Genomic DNA, 23956 nt, shown 5'->3' on the forward strand with positions numbered 1-23956 from the left:
TAAAAAAAAAAAATAAACATGGTGAAAACCAGTGATGTTAGTAAATGGTGTTGGTCAAAAGCTTCTTTTTTACATATTGTGCCAAAGGGTCCAAGAGTATGTCAGAACAAATGACACATGATGATAATGTCCTCATCACCATAAATAAAGAAGGAAGCATCTGAATGACAAACACAGATGATGACAATAGCGTATATAGCAAAACATTCAGGTTGCCAAAATATCTCCAGAAATGTGTGCTGTGAGTCCCTGTGCATAAACACACACAATTTATTCAGAGAATAGTTATTGCCATTCAGATGTGAGCAAGAAATTTTCTTCATAGTCTTATCAATGCTCTCTATATTCCCTGTTCAATGTGAACCAAATGCCCATAGACATCAACTAATTAAAATTTTAAGTCAAGTGAGAAACCCCTGCAAAGACTTTCTATAAGTGCCCCTTCCCCAGTAAAATATGTATTTAAGCTCTAAATTCACAATTAATATGTTGGTATTAAATGATAATTAATAAATATTCTGTTGTACATTAAGTAAATAAATTATTTTGTCGTTAACATGATGAAAGCAGCTTAGAAAATTATTTTTGGCTCCAAATTAGGTATTGCAACACTGTTGAGATTTGATACTGCACTAAGACTTCACACTAATAAAAGCAAAGCTGTATGAGAATGTAGCTTTCTGACCTACCCCAAAGCCTAAAGAGAGATGTTTGCAAAAGTTTACAAAATATATCAACAGTATTCAAAAATACAAATTACTAGCACCAAGACCTAAGTTCTAACATATGATAGGGGTGTTTAAATGGTACACAAACTGAACTGGACTGCTCTTGTACAAAGCTGAATCCATAATCTTATACAGGAGGTAGACGTGAGGCTTTACTCCACTCCTCCATACAAGCACAAGGTGAAGATTCAAGACAGATAGGTTTTCCTGAGGGGCTCAGGGGGAAGACAAAAATCCTGTTCTTTTAAGCCCTATTTCAGCAGAACACCTGAAGGTATTTTTAAGGTCAAGAATAAAATCAGTCCCATGGAGATGGCACTAATAATTTTCACAAAAGATGAGGAAAGGGAAGTCTCCATTATTTTCTCAACATTTTGGCAGCACATGAATGGTAAAAGAAACTTAAATAAAAAATGTGAATTAAAACTTTCACAACCACTACTGCAACAATGTGATCATGCTTCTAAATCATTCAATGTTGGTCATCCAAATGGCTTCTGAGCTGACAAATAGGATCATTTCTAGACAGTCAGGCCAAATCGAAACCTGTATGTTATTTCCTTTTAACACCTTATTTATTCAGATTGTATTTCCAATTTATTTCTCTCTTATTCTCATAAGTTATATATGTCCCCCTCCCAGATTGGACTGACCACACTTTGTGTCTGCCAATCATTACTCTGCTTTTTTAATTGAAAAAGAACCATTTCTATGACCACACAAGATCTTGCACGTCATGTGAAAGCATCTGAAAACAAAAGGCCACAGAACCCAGAAGTAACAATGCAGGTTTTAGTAGTGTTTTTAATTTTTTTACTGCTATACCACATGTATATTTACTTATATATACTTGCCTCTAATAATTTCTAAAAATAAAATGAACATGAAAACCAATTAGGTTCATAAAAGAAGGAGGTTGAAGGAAGGGATATTAAATGAAAGAGTAAATTGAAAATATAATCACAGAAAATTTTTTTATTTTCAAAATATATGTTGCTCTGAGGTGGTTCATTTCCGGAGTTGGTCACTGATCCAGTCCTTGAGAATGCTGAGAAATCCTGTAAATTGCTTAATACATTAAAGACTGACTTCCACAGGCACCAAAAATATTCAAACTACATTAATTTCCTGGATTATGTGAGAATGAGAGGTTACTGGATCAGAAGAATCAGCCTCAGGGAAGCATATATATTCTTATAAAATGTTTTTAAAAATTACAACAAATAAAAGAGATGGCATTTAATTTCCAATATTTAATAGTGAAATCAAGGCAGTGTGTACCTAGAAAGTCCAATCCATTCTCTCATGAAAACTGGGTCAGATGCAAACCTGTTTGCTAGAAGAACTCCCTGGCCTTTGCACTGGATCTAAGCATCCCCAGCTACGCTGTCAGAATGATGCTGAGCTGTTTCCACAGCATGGGGCACTCACAGCTGTAATCCTACAGGAATGTTTAGTTTACACTGAGGGCATGAAGTATTCACACTCATGTCTCCTTTGTACTGCTCAATCAAGATGGTTGTGCCCCTGCAATTAGAACTTCGACAAAACCCGATTTTCTGTCAGTGCAGGTGACAAATCAGCCCCCAAACAAGGCTGAGCTTCCTCAGCATAGAAGTTTCTATAGTGGGAATTTTCACAGGTGTTATTTCAATCATGCTTGAAATCCCATTGGAAACAAAGCCTCATCAGTATCTCAGCAGAGATGTAGATTTCCCAGGATCACTGCCAGTGTTAGATAACAAGTAGAGGTTGAATGGTACCATTCAGAATGCTGAAAAAATACCAAGGAAAAGATTCTGAAATGCTGGATTTGGATGACAGAAATTTACACTAGACTAATCAAGTAGGAATAGTTCAATAGAATCAAAACAATAAAAGTAAAAAGCTAAGAAATTTCCCTGGACACTCTTCAACATTAAATGTTTCATGTTGAAAATGGGAAATCAAGGCCAGAAATATATTGAAACCATAATACATTCTTGACTTGCACAAAGAAAGCACAGAAAAATGGCGAGACCAGAAACAGACAATGCTTAGTACACAAAGAGTCTGCTGTGCAAAACGAGAAGAAATCAAAGATGAGCATTTTTTCTCTTATGAGAATAACATGAAAACTAAGAAATGGCAGTGCTGGCTGTTGACTGTGGTGTGTTCTTATCTTGGAGATCATTACTTGGTCTCCAGAATATTTTCTGGAGAATTGCTAAATCAGTGTTCTTCACAGCTGACAGCTCAGCAGTGACCAGTCACAAGTAGTGCTGTCCAATTAACACTGCCCATACACTGCTGAATACAGACACATCTGCTTCAGTCATTGAAGTACCTCTGAGCTATCTTCTCATCTCTCCACAATCAAATACCTTTTGCAGTTATGAGGGAAACCTATTTGAAATTACTGGTCTTTTTACTCTCCTCAAATACTTGCTCACTTACACCAGCACTACTGTGAATGGAAATCGTGGGTAAACTGCAAATACTTGAGCTGTAAGTCTAAATGCAAAACTTTTCTGGGGGAAAAAAAAAAACAAACACCTAAACTAAAAAAAAAACAAAAAAAAAACAAAACACCTAAACTAAAAAAAAAAACAAAAAAAAAACCAAAAAAAAAAACACCTAAACTAAAAAAAAAAAAAAAAAAAAAAAAAACCTAAACTAAAAAAAACAAAAAAGAAACCAAAAAAAAAAAAAAAACCCAAAAAAAAAAAACAAACACCTAAACTAAAAAAAAAAAAAAAAAAAAAAAAACCCCAATCAAAAATAAATCAGAGGCAGGTTTTAAAAACATTCTCCATGAAGAATAACTATATTTTAAGGAAAGTCTCAAGGGGACACTGCAGTTCTGGGCTGACTGACCCTCCCTGTCAGCTCGAAGTTCCTTCAGCTCACAGAAGGATCCATCCTCACAGAACTGAGAATAATCAGTCCAAAATCTAAAGGTCAAGATAAAGTTCTTTTGCTCCCATGTTCTCTCATTGCTCCTCCATTTTCTTTCCAGTAATTAGTCAGTCATGAGATTCTCACAGTTTAACACAAGACCAAGGAAGCAATTTCAAGGTGAGTCTGTTGCCCGAACACCTATTATGTGAAATGGTCATCAGGCAAAATCCTGGTAAATGATGGAGTTTTCCAAATACCTTAAGAGTAATTAAAACTTCCAAACACTTACTGCAGGATATGAAAAGCAAAAGGACTGGGAAAAAAAATAAACATTCTATTTTCCACAGCATGGAAAGCCTGACTTTCTATGTGCCCTTCTTCTGCTACCTCATGAGATATGAATGCCAGAACCCCTCCAACCCCAAACCTCTCACAGAAAAAGAAATCATCATTTGTTAAACCAAGCCACTGAAAACTTACAGAATCTTGAATTATCTTGGCCAAGTTACCTACAAAAAGCAATGGGCTTCAAGTAAGATAGTAACATAAGCTTGATTCCTTTTTTTCAATGTTTTCTGTGCATATATAAAAAAACAATTTTTATTCTCTCAATGTGCTGTGTGCATGTACAACTATACAAGTATATAAATAAATAACAGCAGCCTGTACAAACATCTGTATCAGTGTTTTGGTCTTTAATTCTAGGATTAAACATACTTTTCTAAAAAAGGACTTTTTTGGGGATTAAGTTTACATTTTCTCTATTTCTTGATGAGAGCAATTACTTTTTAGTGCATGAACAGTTGCTACTTACATTAACTTCTGTTATAGCAATATCAACGACGCTACCAACAACAATTAAGGCATCAAAAGTGTTCCATGCATCAGTGAAATAGTGCTGTTAGGACAAGCATTCAGCAGAAAGAGAGCAAGAGAAAAACACAAACAGAAAAAGAGAAGAAAAGGACAGTGTTATAACACAGAAACAATCTAGGCTTCTCTGATGTACCACTATACAATCTAAACTTTCCCTTTCATAGCTAAAAAAAATTGGTAGAAAAAAAAGGCTATTTATTTCCCATATCAACATAATTGACCTATGACTGGTCTGTACTCAAAACTTTAGAAACATCAGATCAAAATCTGTGACTTGTCCAGATGATGGAAATAGTGGGGAGACAGAGAAAGAGAAGTAGGGACTGGGGAAAGTAAGCTGGGATATACTCACATCAGCTTCACTGAGAACGACGTCTACTATGCTGCCAATAACGATGAGGGAGTCAAACGTATTCCAGGCATCACTAAAATAGCCCTGAACAGAGCAGGCAGGGTGCAAACGTTTGTGATTACACATGAAATGTCAAATATTTGCATACTTCTGTTTAGTTTTGCATAAACAGAAATTAGTTAAACAAAACCTGTGGTCTAATGAGAAAACAAAACAAAACCAAACAATATTGCCTACTGAAGGAAAAGCAACATATATGTGCATGTGTGTGTATATATATAATTATATATATACATGTACAGACACACACACAGACACACACACACTCTACACATGCAGAACACACTATCAGATAAGCATGATGTTGGCAAAGCAAGCCATCATCCAAAATTGGTTTTGGGCTTCTAGCAAGGCTGAAAAATTCTAACATATATATACCCTAATGAGGACAACAAGACTCCTTTCATTATATTTCTGCAAGACCAAGCCAATTGAAACCTCCTTAACATCAAGGATTTTGTGATAGATGTATCTAAGTGATTGGTGAAAATATTCAAAGGGTCAAGTCTCATCATTGGCACAGTGTTATCAATGTGAACCTGTGCATGAAGATTAGAGAATTGACTTAACCTTCTATTCATAAACTAGGTCTAATATACTAACTCATCCTACATTTGCAGTCAGAGGCTGATTCTGTAGCCATTGCAACCTGAACAATGTTTTAATGCTTTTGGTTGGTGCAGCCAGTCCAGGGTCTGCAAACTCATTTTCATAAAATGCTCCATGACCCTTCTGACATTTTATACCTTTAAATATATCCCCTACATGTGTGTTATTGGGACATGGCTGCAAAGGGTTATAAAGAGCTATCAAGCAATTAGCTGACTGCAGACATAAAGCTGCATGTTTGAGGAAAAAGAGGTGCTTCAGAAGAATCCTCCAGGTAGGTTCCAGTGTGGAACAAATTAGAATGTATTACAATTGTTTAACATTAAGAGACCAGAGTTTTCTACAACATGTGACTTTTTCCTAGTTCTTACAGAAATCCAGAATTGCAAAAATTACTGAACTTGCCCTTTACCATATTCAAATATAGTAAAGCATCAGTCTACCATGACTAAGGAATGTGCATTACATGAGAAAAGCTGAAATGTACATTTTGTACATGTGCATTTCTTGGTAATTAATTTTAAAATACTAACTTTTCAGCCACTATTGAAGCTCTAAAATAATACATTTAGCCAGAAGTTTAAAATTATAAACGTGTTAATCTAATCTTGTATCTAGTTACACTTTTTTATTACACTGTTTGCTCTAAAATAATGTTTTAGCTGAGTAGCTTAAGTTATGAGTTGTCAGCAGAGGAAAAAACGTTAGAATTGGACCAATATTTTTCTCAAGATTTTAAATGAATTTCTAGAATTTTTAGTAGTTTCATAGTAAACTACTGTTGAAACTACTAGTTTCAGTTTCTAGTAGTAGAATTTCTAGTAACTTCGCAGTTTAAAGTAATGCACCTGAGTGCATTAATATTTGCAAAAAGGTTTATTTTGAGTGCAAATTCATTCCTGGAGAGTACGAGAGAACTGCTTCAGTAGACAACAACTCTACATTTCATTCTTGGAGAGGAAGCAGGGTCAGGAAAGGCTCATTATGTTTCTAATGCTGCTCTTTTAAAACACAAATTGCTACAATCATTCCTTTGTCTGAGGGAGGGGCTGTAATAGGAAAATAGATAAGAGTATTGTTATCTCTACAACTCTTTGCACTACTCTGGTTCTTTAGGATTAACCATCAATTCCAGTTTTGGGGCAAAAACCAGTGCTCATGGATCTGGCCTCCTGAAGAAATGCCTCCACTCCAAAGAGCTCTTGCACAATTCCCTACTGCTCCCTCCTGACTCACCCTGCTCATGGGAACAAGCCATTCCCAGAATTCTACTAAGAATCACACTGAGCCACCCCAACAACACTGAAATTTATAATCCTAATGAGATTAGCAGCTGCCAACCAGAGAAAGAGAGCTGCTCTCATCAGATTCTTCCTGATCATTCGCATTCTTTATTTCTAAGTATCATTGTTGATTTTAGAATGGCAATATTGTTATCTATATATACACAAAGTAAGAGACTATTGGCAAACAGCAAACACATAATCAGCCCAATCTTGAGCTGTGCTATCCATCTTCCTCTACAGTGGGAACCAAAAAGGGTCCTCCAGAAAAGGATAATTTCAGCTATAGAAAAAGTTACTTAACTAGACATGCTACAAGATAAAGCACTGAAATAAAAAAATCACATTTTGATTCAATACAGCTAAAACACTTTACAGCTAAAATAATTTACACATTTGTTTCTTTATTTTATGAAACCTTTTCCATCAGTATAGACAAATATTGTTCAAACTAATACGAAAAGCAAAAGCATACAAATAAACAAAAAACTAAGAGAAAATAAAGATGGTTTTGGAAAAGGGAGGAATGGACAAGTCACAGCAAATAAACATCATGCAAATAAGTTGTTTTCACCACTGCAAGGACCCAAGATCAATTCACTTACTAGCCATCTCTCCTTTTTTCTTACAAAAATCTGATGTAAAACGACATGGAAAATCATTACAAGTTTAAGCAACAACTGGCTACCAGGAGGCTGTACATACGGTATGTGTGCATGGATTATTTTTGATTCCATAGCTGTATTTTGGTTTGAACAGCACTGAACCATGCTGAGTAACAGATTTTAGCAAATGTGTAGAAAAAGACCTGTTCTTTTAGCTTATATTATGAAAAATTTGCTCATTTGAGAAATGCCAAAGGACAAAATCACAAATCCTGGGGAATATGTAGGCATAGAGAATTAGCAGCAACATATGTTTCCATACATCTACCACATAAATATTTTAGCTCTTTTAGTGCTCTCTTGGAAAATTTAGGGCCTCATACTGCAAAGCCTTGTGTGATCCAATCTCCCAGTCAAGTGTGCCAGACACTCAGCATCACCTTTACTATTGAGCACTTCTCCAGGTTTTATGTATTTCTGCTGGAAGGGAGTCTGCAGTGCCTTGGTTTTACATAACACAAGATCATAGGACAAGTATCAATAATTTATAGTTGCCTTAAGTTTATATGACCAGCAAAACCAAAAGATCACCGTTTGCACAGGACTTTTGTCAACATATTAAGGGGACACTGTCAAGCAGATAAGATAAAAACTAACAGGTTTTTATCTATTCTTATTTTTACAGAGTTAAATGGAGGGGTTTTTTGATGCTTTGAACATCTCTGAAATAACATTTTAAATGCACAAAATTAATAAATAAAACTTTATTCTGTCGGACTAACCTAAGAGACCCACCCACCAGTGACACAAACATAGAAGAAATTTATCAGTCTTTCCTCATGGACCCTAAAGCAAAGCATTAAGTTTGGTTTCAGATTGTTCCTACTATTATTAAACCTTAATAGGAGTTAAAGCAATTAATTGTTGTTTTAAATATGCATCTATTTTGAAATTTAGATTAAAAACATTAAAATTCTGCTTAAGGTTGCTAGCTGATTTGTGATTATTAATGAACTATGTAATATGTGTTGCCAATAGGTTTTATTGAAGAGTATCTGATAATTTAAAAGGTTACAATCTCCAAAGAATAACAGGAACAACCTTAAATATACTTTATTCCCTTCCTGCTAATTAGTCTCTTCCAAAAGTCTGATTATTACGGTCCTTAAACCTTTTCCTGCTAATTAAAATGTTTAAGGTGTTTTGCATTTATGGGGGACTGAAATTCAGTCTGAAATTCAGACTGAAATGAGGCCCTTCCACTGGCAGTGTCTGCCCTTCAAACTCTCAGGGTTCAGATCCAGGGATGCCTCACAGTGAAAGCATCCAGTCAGATAGAAAATGTGTTGCAACAGAATTAAAGCTCAAATTGTACAGAGTCTTAGAGACCAGTTTTAAGACATTGCGTTTGCTAACGAGTAGGAAGCCCACAGTACAAATGGAGCACTGTGATTTGTACACTCATGATCAGACCACTGTGTTTGGCATTAGCTGCTATTTCTGACTACAGTCACAAGTGCATGGAGAACCATACAAGGATTCACAATCTTCTTTCAAAAAGCAGATGATAAAATGCAGCAGAGTCCTCTGTGCAAAACAAGGATATAGAACAGGAAATACAGATCAAGAAACACAACCAGCATACTCATGACACTGTGGTCCACACAGCTGAGCTATCTCCTCTGGGGCCTCATATTGTGCTATTTTTAATGTGAAACCCTTAGCATTTAAATAAGATAGCTGACACAAAAATACAAATAAATTCATTAGAAATGTACAATGGACTGGACAGTGCAGAGCGAGACCACGGGAGAGCGGGTAAACATTCACCCCGAACTCCACAGTTCACATCTCAACACCAGATCTCAAGTGATGGATAATTTCTTCACTTCTGCAGGCAAATATGAGCTGGCTTTAAACCAAGTAGCTCAGTCTGTACAGCCAAACTCAGTACTAAATGCAAGCTGAATAAATAGCTTTGAAAGTGTGGAAAACTGTTGTGCCCCTGCTGCAGCCTGAGCTCTGTGCCGTGCTGTGAGCACAGAACTCCCCGGGTCAGAGCAGGAACAGGGCTGCCCACAGAGCCAGGGCTGCTCCACAGCAGCACAGGGCACAGCTCACAGCCAGCCCCACGGGCAGATGCCCTGGCTGCTTTAAAAGAAGGGCAATGGAAAATAACAAGTACCAGTCTTGAACGGTGAGAGCAGTATACTTCAAATGGCTCACCTGCCTTTTTTCAAATTCCAAGTGTAGCAAGTGAACACGTTTTACTTATTTATATAGCCCAGAATAAACATTTAATTTCATTGTACTAAAACAAATTCAGTCTGTTTTTTCATCATTAACTTCTGCACTTCATAAATGCAGTATGAGTGCTGAACAAAAAGGCTGCATTAGCTGCCACAGGAGAGTTTTATCCTTTTTTCAATTATAGTTACCAGTTTCTCTTGCAAATCTACTTTTGAAAATGTGTCTGTATAATTTATATTGACAGTGTCCCTTTAAAAGAAGGAATCAACCACTCAGTGTGGGGCCTTCTACCAAATATTATGTATATATAACTGAAAACATAAAAATCCAAAAAGGCTATTGCATGTGTAAATTATTTATGTGTATGTTTGTAACACTTGGCTATATTTTATAAAGTAAAGAAATTATTTTTCATTTTAGAATAGGAAATTATACAGGATACAGGTCTTTAATGGATATTAAATTAGTGTCAAGTAACGAATGTAGTACCCAGAACAGGAAACATGGTAATGCTTGTAACAGGAAATTATTTATCTGATTTAGAAATGGACATTTTCATTACCTCTAAATATTCCAGATCTCATCAACCACTTTGTAAGACTTTTTTTCTGATATCTGCATTTCATTTCCTGGAGTTAAATTTCTATTATAATTTCTCTGATAGATAAAGATGGGAAGTGTTGGTTCTTTTCATTCTTTGAATGTGAATACAAGTGTGAAACTCATTATACTTAATTCCTGTGGTGATGACCTAATTAAAGCATATCTTAAACTTACCTTGGGTTTGAATGCAATCAGTTTCAAAACCATTTCAACAGTGAACACTCCTGTGAAAACCATATTCATAATGTCCATCGCATCATTAAATAGCTTAGACTGTCCATAATGCTGTGAATGAAAAATAGAATACTTACAAAAGCAAAGGCTTTAAAATACTAAGTGAAAGCAAGGCAGCCTAAGACAAAGTTGACAAAAACACAGTATAGGAAAACATTTTTTAGGAAAATTTATGAAGCATATCTATATACATGGAAGATTAGCTGAGTATCCCTGGTCAAGTATGGAACTATTTAAAACTATTCTGTCGAAGCACTGAGCAGAACAAACTGTCATTCCTCAACATCCTAAGGGAATCTCCAGAGAGAAAATAGTTCCCACAAAAGAGAAGACAACATTTTCCCAAGTTTCATACGCAAGGGTTTAAAATTACACCAGCCTGTGTCACACCTGCCTAGAAAGCCTGAAGCATGGTAGTCACAAAATGACACAATGTGTAGGAGGTATATTTTTAAGAGGACAGTGTATGCAACCTTACTGAAAAAAGCAGAATGGTTTTGTAAACTCAATTCAAACCACACTTTTTCTTAACAAAATCCGAAATACACGTCACAGAAAAGTACTGTGATCAGAAGTGCTTTCTTTAAAATTCTACTTCATAAAAAAATACAGGTTGCCATAATTTAAAGGCATTATATTACCCATATCCTTCCCCTCAACTTCTGCCAACAGCTTCAGGAGAGTTTCTGCTTTTCCTACCTGCATAGCCAAGCAGAGGGTGTTCAGCATGATGAGGACAAACATGATGTATTCAAATCCAGTAGAATTCACCACATACCAGAACTTGTACTGGTAAGGATTTTTTGGAATATATCTACGGAGAGGACGTGCCTTCAAGGCATACTCTACACACTGACGCTGGAAAGCAAACGCAGCAAAAACTGTCAGACTGTAACTTGGAAGTTAATCAACTGGTAATAGAATGAGTAAATGAAAATTGTTAAATATAACTCTCAAAACCAGTCTGTCTACTTCATTTAGGGCCTTTTATTATTAAACAATAATAAAATGCACAAGGAGCTCACCAATCCTTTCTTGACTATTTATGACTGCGTCTAACCATACCCACTACTCAACCACATGCAAAAATCAAATAATGTTCATGGAAATTTTGGAGAGTTATGCCCTTATACACTAATATATCCTAGTATGTATGGGTATAGTACATAGCAGGGCTATTAAGTCATCTATAAACCACGTTTTGTCTTTACTCCCCTTTCAACCACCAATGAGCCTGCATAGCATAAAACCCTAGAGCCAACAAAATAAATACTGCAGAGGTGTTACTTCTAATAACTCAGTTTAATTGTCCAGCAAAATCACATATGTAGAAACATCATGGTTTCATCTCATAATCTATTAGTGCCCAAAATCTCCAGGGCTGGGCCTCCTACTTGTCTCTGGAGGAATTCTTACAGGCCCTGACTAATGGGGCATATGGGGCAGAAAGAATCCTGGCTACAGCCTCTTGTTTGGCTTTCTTTAAATGAAGTGTGTTACAGTCAGCCAAAAACACCTGAAAAATTGTGACTTACGAGTTTCTCACTCAAAGGACTGAACAGTAAATGGGGACAGATTTTGTAATTTTTATCTGAGTATCCCCTGTGAATTTCTAAATAAGTGGAACATTTTGAAGACTTGAACTTTGGACACTTTCAAACTATTCAGAATACAACAACTATTTTCCAGTTCTTAGTGTAAAACCTATCTCTGCCTCAGGACAACCTGGCTGTATTCTTATTAATGTGACACCAAAAAGTGAGATGCTAAGAAGCCAACAAGCTTAGTGGACAGCTTTCACAACAAAAGTACTGATGAATTTGGCTCACAGAAAGGTACAACAACCTGAATACCCAGTTAAATAAATACCCAGATAGTAAAAAACTCAAATTAATAAATACAAAGCTATGTGTTTGGTGCCCTCTTCTGCCCCAAAGCAGAAAGGAAGCTCTTCATACATAAACAAAAAAGGCTACTTTCAAAACTTTAGAATTCATTATTTATTTTAACCTGATTTTTGTCCAGCTCACAGTTCTTGTACTCTTGTTCTCCCTGTTCTTGGAATGTAACAATCACGAAACCAACGAATATGTTCATCATAAAGAAAGCAATAATGATGATATAGATGATGAAAAAAATGGAGATCTCCACTCTATAGTTGTATACAGGTCCAACATTCTCGCCATTTGAATCAATGGCTTTGTATAGCAGCCTGAAAAACAAACAAAATGTTACCTTTATTACCATTAAAATGGAAAAAGAGTAAGATATGCAGACTCAGAAGGAGGTTTCCGAAATGGTCTGATGTTCACTTTTATCTTCTTCTATTTACTGAGAGTGTTTACAAAAATATAGAAACCAGAAGAATCAGCACACATTGTTATATTCTTTTTTTTCTGGAAGAATTAAGTTAATGACCCAATGGTTGTCATTTTCATTTATTTATTTCCTCAAATAAAAAAAAAATTCTCCTTTAGAGAAATAGTGAGTGGCAGTTAGCTCTTCTTAGGTTTCTCTGTGAATGTACTGCTGTTTGATTTTTTAATAAAAGGTTCACTTGAAGGCCTAAAGCTTTCAAATTAGCCTTATTTAAGGGTCATTGATGGATAAAAGCATCTAAAATTGTTACTTCCATTAGAGCTGAGGAGTAGTTGCTTATAGCAAATGTAGCCAGATGGAGAATCAAACAATATAAAAATGTTTGCCTTCTCTTACTTTTCCTGAAATATGGCATGAATGCCCAGATTCAGGATAGTAGGTTTCTTTATTTCCTCCCTTTTTACACCATCACTTAAAACTGCTTTATTGCCCAAAAAATGTCTGGTGAATAATAGTGAATTGTTCTGGAAAATGCAGCTCTCATTACAACACTGTGAAATCATGGAGAACCCACTCACGCTGGCCAGCCTTCAAAGGTGGAGACTGTGAAAAGGGCCATCATAGCAGACAGAACATTATCAAAGTTGAAATCACTGTTTTGCCAGACCCTCTCTTTGACCATGGGGCTGTCGACGTCTCCGTCCTTATAAACAATGTAAATCCCTCTGTGGGAAAGAAATTGGAGTTAGTGAAGTACTGAACTGACCTCAGAGTTACTCAATGCACTGTTAAAAGCTGTGTCTTATATTGCCTCCTCGTGTTTTATTGCCTTGCTAACCTGTGTTTTCTGGTGGGTTTAAGATGACAATTCCAATTTACACAACCCTAAATGGCCTGACACATGCCTGCCCACAGCATAAATTATTCAGAACATAATGTGTCACATTCTTAGACCAAAGAATTTCCTCACCGACATTCCTCAGGGTTCTGTTTTGCCTCATCAGTGCACTTGTAGAATTTTCCCTACACACAAAAACAAAACAGCAATGACAAAATGCAGAATATGCAAGATACATGCTTTTATACTATGGTTGTTTCAGGATGGGACCAGCCCAGCTCCAGTAGCAAGAATTCAATTCAGCTTTTCTTTTCTTGATGCACTGTAAGTTCTGAGAGTGTCTTACCTTAAACAGCTGCACCCCAATACAAGCAAACATGAATTGCAGCAGAGTTGTAACAATCATGATATTACCAATAGTTCTAATAGCCACAAAGACACATTGAACAACGTGCTGAAAAGAAAGAAAAAGATATGTTTCAATGCAATTTGTCACAGACTACACACCATAAAAGTAATTTCTGCATTCTTTTTTGAAATTACTATTTTTCTTTTGCCAGCATTATATCTAACACTGTAATTTGACTCGTTTTCTAAGTTTGTCTGTAAGTCTGTTGACACTGACCCATCAACTGGCTAGAAATTACACAGGCACTATGTATAAACAACTAGAATGCACTGAGGGGTTGGTTCATCACAGCCCAAATCTGCTCTCAGTGGCAGCTCCTCCACACACAAACTGCTGTAACTGTGGGCAGAGCCTGGGCTGGTTAACACCAGATATATTTAAGAATCAGGAACTGATTTCTGTCATCGATCTCTGGACTTCTGTAGACAATTTCTCTTGAGCAAAAACTTTTAACCTGAGGCAGGACTGAAGGATCAGACCAACAGAAATATCACTTAAAAATTAAAAATAAACACCTTAAGTCCTTTTGCTCTGTTTATTGCTCTTAGAGGCCTCAAGACTCTTAAAACTCTGAGAATCTTCACAACTGAGATAGCACTTGATCTAGAAGAAAAACAAAAATATACGGTTACTGTTAAGGTAACTGATTGTATTACAGAATAATATCCTGCAAATTCCTGAAATGTGAAATTTGAAAAAAAAACCCTTCAACTAGAACTCTCAAGATACACGGACAAGGTTTTTTTATTCTTTATTGATTCCTTATTGTTAGGAAATAGTACTGATCTCATAAATATCATAAGAATCATTTTGATTTCTGGAGCAAATTTGGAATTAACAGCTCAGAAGCTCATTTAATCTGAGTAATCCCAAGTCTTGTACATTGAAAATCCGAGTAACTCCAACAGATATTCTTAATAATCAATACGCAAACTATCTAAGACTATAATGGAGCAAAATAGTCCCCAAAGTATTTTTCAGCGTTGACGAGCTCTTTGGAAAACACTGTGTAAACCCTGTAAATCAATGAATCCTTCAATTTCCAACTAACCTGAGATCAAAAGATCTCAAATTACTTTGATTCTCTCTGTTTAAGTAGCAAGGACTGCATTTTGAGGAAATAAGAGTGCACAGTGCTTTAAAGAGCACCCTGTGAAAGTGAAAGCTTGTGCAGCAGGAGTTCTGGTACCAGCAGAGTTCAGAGTGGGCAGCAGCTGCCTGACACCCTCCCCTGCTCTCTTTGAGTCACTAGGGCTTTCACAGATTATTTTTAATATGGAAAAAACACCCAATAAATTGAGAAGCACATTTAGACTCTTTTACTGTGTTTAGTCCAACCAAACAAAACAAAACAAAACCTTCTCCACTACCACTTATAGTCCTGATTAAGGTACCACTTCTCTCCCCTCAAACACTGTCTAGTTCCATATCCCCACAGGTCAAAACTGGAAAAACCAGCTCATAAAATCAGATTGCAGATGTGACAACAGCTCAAGAGATGGGATTTAAATGTCCTGAAGCTCCAGGAAATACCTGCTGTACCATACAGAGTCGTGGTGCTCCTCCTCATTCTCTTGGTGATTGTGGGAAGTAGTAATTTGTTTCCAACCCATATTAGTAATGAATTACAACACTCTCCATTAAAAGCACTCCCTCTTGCCAGTCCCATCCCTGAGCACTGACGCTGCACACCCACACACCGTGGGGGAACAAAAGGAGCTAAAACACTGATTTCAGTATAAAACCCTAGAGCAAAAATAAATCATTCACACCATAAGTGTAGTACTTACTGAATCCCAAATGATACCAGAGAAACGCCTACAACCAGCAAATCCAGCAAATTAAAATAATTCCTGCAGAAGGACCCTTTATGAAGGAATGCTCCAAAAGCTGTCATCTAAAAATAGAATTGTTACACACTTAGTCTGTATTTCAATTTATTAAAATTCGCATTTAGGCTGTTTACAAGACACTTGCCTAGAGTGTGAATGCATACAATACTATCTCACTTTCTAAAATCCTTTGAGATATAAAACAATCCCTCCATGACCATTAAATCTTTCCTTTAAATCAGAAAAATTCTACTCAAGCAACATCAACAAATATGCTAATTGGTTCTGATGTCAACAAATGTTTTGTTTTGTGTAAGAACAGATGAGGCTGAGATAATTACCCTGAATTAATTTGGCCTTAGTTAGAAAAATTGCTACAAAAAACCATTTGAGATTTCCATGTTTACTAAACTGTAGGGTCCAAATTCTGACTCTTAATCATTCATACTATCTTAAGAACTGACAGGAGCTGAAAATGTACTGCAAACACTGGAGAGTCAAAGCTGGTACAGAAGCAGGACAAGGCTGTCCTAAGGCAGCATTACAAGGCTATTTAGTTTTGGTTTATGGGAGACATGAGAGAGCATCTTGGAATAACCTGGAAAAACCAATAGATGTTTTGTATTCTGTGTAATCAGAGGTCCCTAAATTTTGCTGTTCTGGGGGAATATCAACCATTGCTCTTACTTTTGGACTTCCTCTAAATTTTTTGTTTTCTGTCCCTATATTTAAATGAGAAAAGCTTACAAAGTGGATCTTGTATGCCGCATTTGCAGGTTTCATAAGAAAACCAGTGACAGAGGCTCTATTAATTATGGCTGCCAGCACCTGGGTAGATGGTTTTGGGTATCAAAAAGATCAATTTGACTTCTAAACCCATGCATTAGACTTCCTACCATAACTGCAAATACCAATTAAAAAATGCACAGAGGAATCCAACTAAACCATTAGATGTACAGACTCACCAGCTGATGAGAATATTTCATAAGTCTTTCCATAGTTATGGATTAAGTCTGAAACACTGAAACTAAAGACTTGTAACAAAAATAAGGATACCTCTGAAAAATACCTCGTAGTCAGCTCAGTCACATGAATTCTAATTTCTTCAGGCTCAAGATCTTCTTACAGAGCCTGAATACTGAGCTATTCCTTGTTCTCCACAGGTAACAAATTTGATGTCATCTAGAGAACATCCCATAGTGACTGAGCATTTTAATCCCTTTACTTTCTATTCTGTTCCTCAAGGAATAAGGAAGAGCTTTTGTTTCACTTCCCCTCACAGCAGATTACTACAGCTTTCAAGACTGTCCCCCAGTGCAGAACAGAGCTACAGGCAATGGGGATGTCAGTGCACTGCACCCCTATTCAGTGTGCAGACATTTCCAGGCCTCCTGCACAGCAAACCATCACCACCAGTAAAGGCTGTACCTCTGCAAAGGAAAGATGCTTTTTTTCTTGGAAGCAAAAATTAATTAATCTCCTTATTGTGTTGTTAAGGGCTTTTTTTTCGTGATCAATATACTAAATATTCCCAAAAGCTAAAAGAGTAAAACCCCTAAAGCTTTAACCTATGCTATGGCATGAGACATATAACATAGTTATATTATAAAATTTCCATTAAATGAGCTCGTTCACTTACAGCTGTACAGAGCATAGCTCTAAACTCATCAAAATCAGTGGGAGTTGAACACTAAAATAACCCTGAATGCCAAACTAACATCTATCTACAACTACCCATTTTACATTGTATACGATACAAGCAGCACACAAAGTTTCATGTAATGACTCCCACAAAAATTAGGTCAATAATGGACATTAAAGTACAGGTGAGGTACACATTTCCCCATCTTCACATGGAGACTCATACTTCAATCACCACAAATCCCAGTGGAAGCATTTGCTAGAACTCTCTAGTAAGTTTAAATGGTGTGGGAGCAGCACAGTAGGGGGAGGGAGAAAGCACAAATCCCTAACCTGACCTTTATTCTGATGTTTTCACCTTTCCCAAGTTGTCCAAACAGAATGATAAGCTGAATTTCAATGTCATCCAGGGATTACATAAGAGAATTCTCAAACTCTTTTAAGAGATGTTGCAGCTCTTCTGTTACTGACATCCTCATTCATACCCACAACACTGGGCAATGTGGGAGTTCTTGTTTGAGAGCACAGACTCCCTACATGCTGAGAGCTATCTTGCTTTAATCCTTGTTTTTGTACAAGTTTCTTCACTACAGCTGATAATATTGCCTCTGCTTATCCTAATTTCAGTTTTGTATATTTTTTTACCTGGAAATTAAGGAATACTATTGTTACTGCAGGTCTAGTTCTGAATTTTCTCCTTGCAGAGCACACTCCTTCTGTACAACTGATGTACTGTGGGAAGCACAGCAGAGGACATGGAGGGCCCCAGCCACAAGCAAGCAAAGCCAGAGTCTGAGACATGTTAGTAAAGCAGGCACTGTGTCTGTGTCAGGTCCTGACTTCCCACTACATTTGCATGGTACGCTTTATTTTCCTTTATGTGGAAATGCACTACAGAGCTTCCTGGAGAAACCAGTCAGAAGCATCAACATTTTTGGCTGTGATGTAGCTTCTTGTTTCCTTGTAATTTTTACAATTCCATATTTCAGCAGCCCAAGCTCTAGGGCTTCCTGATTCCCTTAGATAACTCATAAATTGCTCAGCGCCAAAATCTTTTGCAGTCTGCAGGGATGTTGCTTTTCTTAACACATCCAGTTATGCCTCTTTATCCTGCTCTTTATAATGCCTTTGCCTCCTAGAAAAACACAAATGGAACTGCAGGAGCTGGAGAACCTGCTGCTCAGAGCATGTGGAAGCTTACTGACTCTCTTCTGCCACAGATATAATGGTAACATTTTTATGGCTTCTCAAATTCAGAGTTGGGAACTAGTCTGATTAATGCTAGAGCTCTTTTCAAGGCTTTGTTCTCTCCTTTAGTTTGGCCTTTCTCTAGCAGCAAAATCCCTGAATAATTTTTTTAGTGCGCAACAAATAAGAATAATCAATTATATAGTAAGCTTCTCACTGCTGAAAATGTGAACTAAGGTGATAAACATTAAGCCTGGGAGAAAATTCACAAACATAAAAATAGTCTATTATTTACAGTACAGCTTATCTTGTAAACAGCCCAAATATTGCACCAATTAGTATTTATCAAATTGCATTGGGAAGAGTATGCACAGCAATATGAGCAAAAGCTGGGAGAAGAGATTTTGTTAAGCTTAATCCTCAACTGGAAATGCATAGTTTATGTACAGATTCTTGGTGGGCCAGACATTTTTAAGTGTATAAATCAGGGTTACTCAACCAAAAACTTGTGGTGAGAATAAGCACAGCATGAAAACATTTATGAATCATGTGTGAATCTCCGAAAAAGCATTTTGCCAATTTCCAATGAAAAGATTTATTTCCTTGTTCAGCATTTTGTTTCATGTGAATACAATTTTTGGTCATTTATCTTCTTTACCAGAGTAAATCTTATACACTGAAAATCTGAGTAACCCCAATAGATATTCTTAATAATCAGTACACAAACTATACATCAAAATGCCAAATTTTGGCTCATGCATGGGTAATACATTTAAGCAAGCATAATTATGCCTGTCTGTGAATTTAAATGTATGCCCAAGATAAATGCAAAGTATCTTAGTGTATAGATAGATAAATGCAAGATATCTTGCAAGTCCTGTTGCAAGAAAATAGCCATCTACTATTTTAGCTCTGTGGATATAGTTCAGCAAAATAAATGAGAAATTACATGCTCCCTCCTTATAAGACTGATTATCTCTCTCAGAAATGCCAGAGCAAGGAGAAGGAAAAGCTCATGCGCAGTGATTTATTCTTCCCTTTTCTGACAACTGTAAGTTTAAAAGGGGTAAAAAATGAATTATTAAACTGATGTAATGAGAAAAGATCAGCTTCTTCATGCACTCAATGGTAAAAAAATAACCAATCAAAACTATGAGGAACTGTCAAATAAAAAAATCCTCTAGTTTAAAAAAGTTTAGCTTTGATCGCTTAGAGAAAAGGCGAAGAACACTTCAAGTGCCTTTTCTTGGCAGGTGACACACAAGGAAAATCCTTTTAAACAAGCTTCCTTTAAAAACCTGTTACCTTCAAAATGATCTCAAATGTAAACATACTAGTGAAGACATAATCTGCATACCCTAGGATCTGGAAGGTAAACAAAAAGTTACAAACATTATTGCTAAAGCTGCTTTTGAGCTAACAAGGATCAATTAACAATGAATTACCTTTAACAGGATTTCAACAGTAAAGATGGCTGTGAAAGCATAGTCAAAGTAACCAAGTATCTGCAAGGTATAATACGTGCCACAGTAAGAAATCCATCTCTTAATAGTTTTTACAACTTAGACCACATACACAACACCTGATTTAATCTAAGTAGATAGATGGAGAATTTAGACAAAGTAGTTTAAAATTCCAGCTACTGTGCAACCATTTTTATTTGCTTAAAAATTTAACAGATGCCACTGTGCTCAGATATTAGATCTCAATAATTGACAGGACCCAATAGGCAACAATTTCTTTCAATTCAGACTTTCCTCTACCAGCTTTCACAGATACTTTCTTCAGCCTTTAGCAGAGATACAGAATTTTAAACATAGAATAAATACTTATTAATAATGCCTGTGGTTTTTACCAAAGTATCGCATCACAAAATAAAACCTCAGTGGTTGCTTCTGGAGTGCAGATTCCACATTCCGCTACATTATACTGTTCCTGTATAGGCTTGTGTAGAGTGTCAAAAAGCAAATTCATGAGTAACTAACCACTTAAAATCAACACCACAACCCTTTTTCCTTGAAGTGCGAAGATACCGCAGTGGTTTATATGTAGGAAATCTAAAAGAACCCAAAAGAGTTGCACAGTGATAGGAAATAGATTGTGGCTGTGGGATTGACCTCAGTGCTGTTGACAGGCACATGAACAAGTATTTCAGAACCAGCCACAGCTGTCACCACATCACTAACACCTAAATCGGTGAACTGCAGGAGGCTGAGAATTTAGTCTCAAGGGTCCAGCAATCCACCTAGCCAACAGTTGTGCACAGAAGCATCTTTCCTGGGGTTCAGCAACTAACCAAGTGGGAAGGAGAAATCAAATCAAGAGACAACACACAAAGAACTTAGTTATACTAAATGAAATAAAAAGAAATAATTTTTCCCACATAGTCTGTTGAATATCCCATCCTTCTGTCCTTTGGCGTGGCTGCAAACATTGGCAAATATTAAAGCCATTCAACAAAGATTAATCAGTAAGCAACTTACTCTAGACTTCAAATATAATATTTAAAGGCATCCCAGTTTGTAAACTTTCATTCTGTTGCTGACCTGGCTGATGGAAGGAATGTGAACCCTCAAGGCAGTAAAAAGAGAATGATGCAGGCCTGGGGCATGTGAGAGTACTTACAACAAGAGGGCAACGCCTTCCTGAAATCCCTCACATATTTTGTCTGTGTCCCAAACAGAAATAATCTTTTCAGTTACCAGCCACTCTCCACTTATATTTTCCTAATGCCCTTCTAGTTACAAATACAATTATCAGCCCTTGAAGCCATTTCTATAATAACAATTTCAGTATTCTCCACCAGCTCTCTCTTTTTCCTACCCATTAGTGTGATTTATTTATAGGATTACATTGGTCCAGCTTTATAGATATGGGAAGTACACTGCTCTGCTGAATAGTGCATGAACAGTGTCTTTGTGCCTTGGCCTCTTTTTACCTCTGGAGAAAGTTTTAACTTTCTGGGTTTTACTAAACTTACTGGAAAAATGTTCAGAGAATGCCAAGAGCCAAAAGAAGACTTTAAGAGGTTGCACCAACATTAGAAAAACTAGAGAGATAAAACCTCTCCAGCCTCAGCATGCCCACCTTTCCTGCAGGATGTAGAAGAGTTTCTCCAACTCCATGACAATCTCTACAGATTATTTTGTATCTAAAATGGGAGAGGGCTGAAAGTTCTGTCAAAGCATTCCCAAAGTCCCCATGGACCACTACCACTCTGCACCATCTCAGCTATTTCCTACCTAATCTAAAGCAAACCCAGCTCATAGGAATGTGAGAGTTCTGCTACATAGCTGATATAAGTGCAACACGGCTAAAAAAAATCTGTGGTCACAAGAGTGGATTTATTTTTGTTTCTCTGTCTAATAACTGTGCATTTGAGTAACAGTTAAGTCTTCCACTAGATTAAGCAGTTAAAATGTGGGATTCAGGAATTTGTTTTGGGAGAACACAAGTGTTTAGTCCCCATATACAATTATATTGAGTAATAAAGACATTACTGAAATTAATGGTTTTTAGGCTGAAATGGCATTTTTCTCTGAATCAAGGCAAGAGCTGGGCATGCTCTGATCCTCCTCTTACAGGTGAGTTTAGAAAAAAGAGAGATTTGTTTAGTTTCTGATGCAGCCAATCAGGAATCCAAATATCTTTGGGTCCAGAGTGGGAGTAACCCAAACCCCTCAGAGTGGTCACACAAGCTTCTCTGAGAGAGGAGGTAACACCCTTGTGAACCCCTACACTCACTGACAGAGGGACACTCCAAGTGCTCCAAGACCACATAATAGAGTCAGTGAAGAGAGGACACATCAGAGTCTGTTCCAAACATGATGAACAGTGATAATTTTAACTGGCATTTTTAAATCAGCATCAAACACTGTGAGGCAGTAAGAGTGAATCAGAAATTGCACATCAGGTACTCCAGCTGCAAAGTAGGAAAAAATATGAAAATTATAGATATTATATTCAGCTTGAGAATATTTTATCCTGATATATTTATATTCATAGATAAAGCATTATGTAAGTAATAAACACTTCTAATACTGATGATGTTCCATCAATAAAGGTAATTGTCTTTAAAGATTTATGCTTCTTAGAGCAAAAGGAATATAAATGCTAAGCCTGAAAAAGGAGAAGGAATGTTATTTAACATGAAAATTAAAAACCAGGCACTAGTCCCAAAGGATTGTACCCTGTGAGGGTGTATTTATCTTCAGACATAAAAATGCAGGGCTTACATTATTTCGAAAAGAGTGGCTGCGAATTGGATCTTCCGCTGCTAAGGAAACACTGCTCAGCATGATGAAGACAAGGATGAGATTGGTAAAGATGTGGTGATTGATAAGTCTGTGGCATCCCACTCGAATTCTAAAGAGGAGATACAAAAATACACCATTTTTGCACACGGAATTCAGCAGATGGTTAATACACAACATGTTTTCTGTTACTCTGCCAACACTGATGGAACAGAGCAACAATCAGCAGTTAGAAGCAATGAAACTGCTGAAGACGTTGTTCTGATTCCTCAGAATGTAAATAAATTCAAACTCCAATCCACCCGTGGTGAAGGTGCACTCAAAGCAATCTGGGAGGGGTTGGTTTCCATTGGGTTATGAACACCGCAAGTTCCAGTGCTTGTACCACTGTGCAGGTACAGCCACGGGTCAGAAAGACCAAGGCTAGATAATAAATCATTCCAGATCCCCAGTTTGATTTGATTCTTACTGAAGTTGTCAAAATTACTCATCTTGTGAGATGCAGCTTTGGCTGCAAATCTCATTGTGCTGTTTAGGACTCAACTCAAATCAGAATCCCCATGAAGATTTTCTCACAGAATTACAGGACGAGTGGGTGTTGAAGGCTCCAGAGCTGTCAGGCTTTAGCCACATGACATGAAGTGTAACTGTGCATATGCTTAGAGTCACTGAGCCCAAGGTAATCACAAATACAGAGCAGGTCTGGGATTAAACTGACAAAAAGGCAGAATCAAGTTCATAATACTGAAGTTGCCTAAATTCTGCTGAAGACTCGGAAGGTTCTTGGCTAAATTTTTTTCTTCTGTTATGAAGTAGATGATTGGAGCGTGGCGTATCTTTTTTAAGCAAATTGGCCATTTTACACCAAGAATACATGTTAGTTGAAGCTGAAAGCAGTTTGAAATGTTCAACAAACTTTATGATTTTGCATCCAAAATATTTTATCTTGATCATTTTCTAAACTTGATGGCCTCTACCACTGAAAGGCAGTATTCT

General features: G+C 36.8%; 1 protein-coding gene across 6 annotated transcripts in view; it reads right to left on the reverse strand.

Annotated features, from left to right (window-relative positions):
- CACNA1D (calcium voltage-gated channel subunit alpha1 D) overlaps nt 1-23956 on the reverse strand; it is a 172461-nt gene that overhangs the window by 40430 nt on the left and 108075 nt on the right. For 3 of the 6 annotated variants that reach the window (XM_083869458.1, XM_083869459.1, XM_083869462.1), the window contains 12 exons: nt 22943-23072; nt 20153-20212; nt 15837-15943; nt 14562-14649; nt 13984-14091; nt 13770-13822; nt 13378-13524; nt 12491-12692; nt 11180-11338; nt 10421-10531; nt 4837-4920; nt 4423-4506 (listed from right to left, as the gene is read on the reverse strand). In XM_083869458.1, the coding sequence (XP_083725584.1) occupies nt 4423-4506; nt 4837-4920; nt 10421-10531; nt 11180-11338; nt 12491-12692; nt 13378-13524; nt 13770-13822; nt 13984-14091; nt 14562-14649; nt 15837-15943; nt 20153-20212; nt 22943-23072 (1333 nt within the window). The remainder of the gene's footprint in view (nt 1-4422; nt 4507-4836; nt 4921-10420; nt 10532-11179; nt 11339-12490; nt 12693-13377; nt 13525-13769; nt 13823-13983; nt 14092-14561; nt 14650-15836; nt 15944-20152; nt 20213-22942; nt 23073-23956) is intronic. The other 3 variants (XM_083869461.1, XM_083869463.1, XM_083869460.1) reach the window with 2 other exon arrangements.

This window comes from Zosterops lateralis (assembly GCF_965231275.1).
Source record: "Zosterops lateralis genome assembly, chromosome: 11".
NCBI classification, from domain to species: Eukaryota; Metazoa; Chordata; class Aves; order Passeriformes; family Zosteropidae; genus Zosterops; species Zosterops lateralis.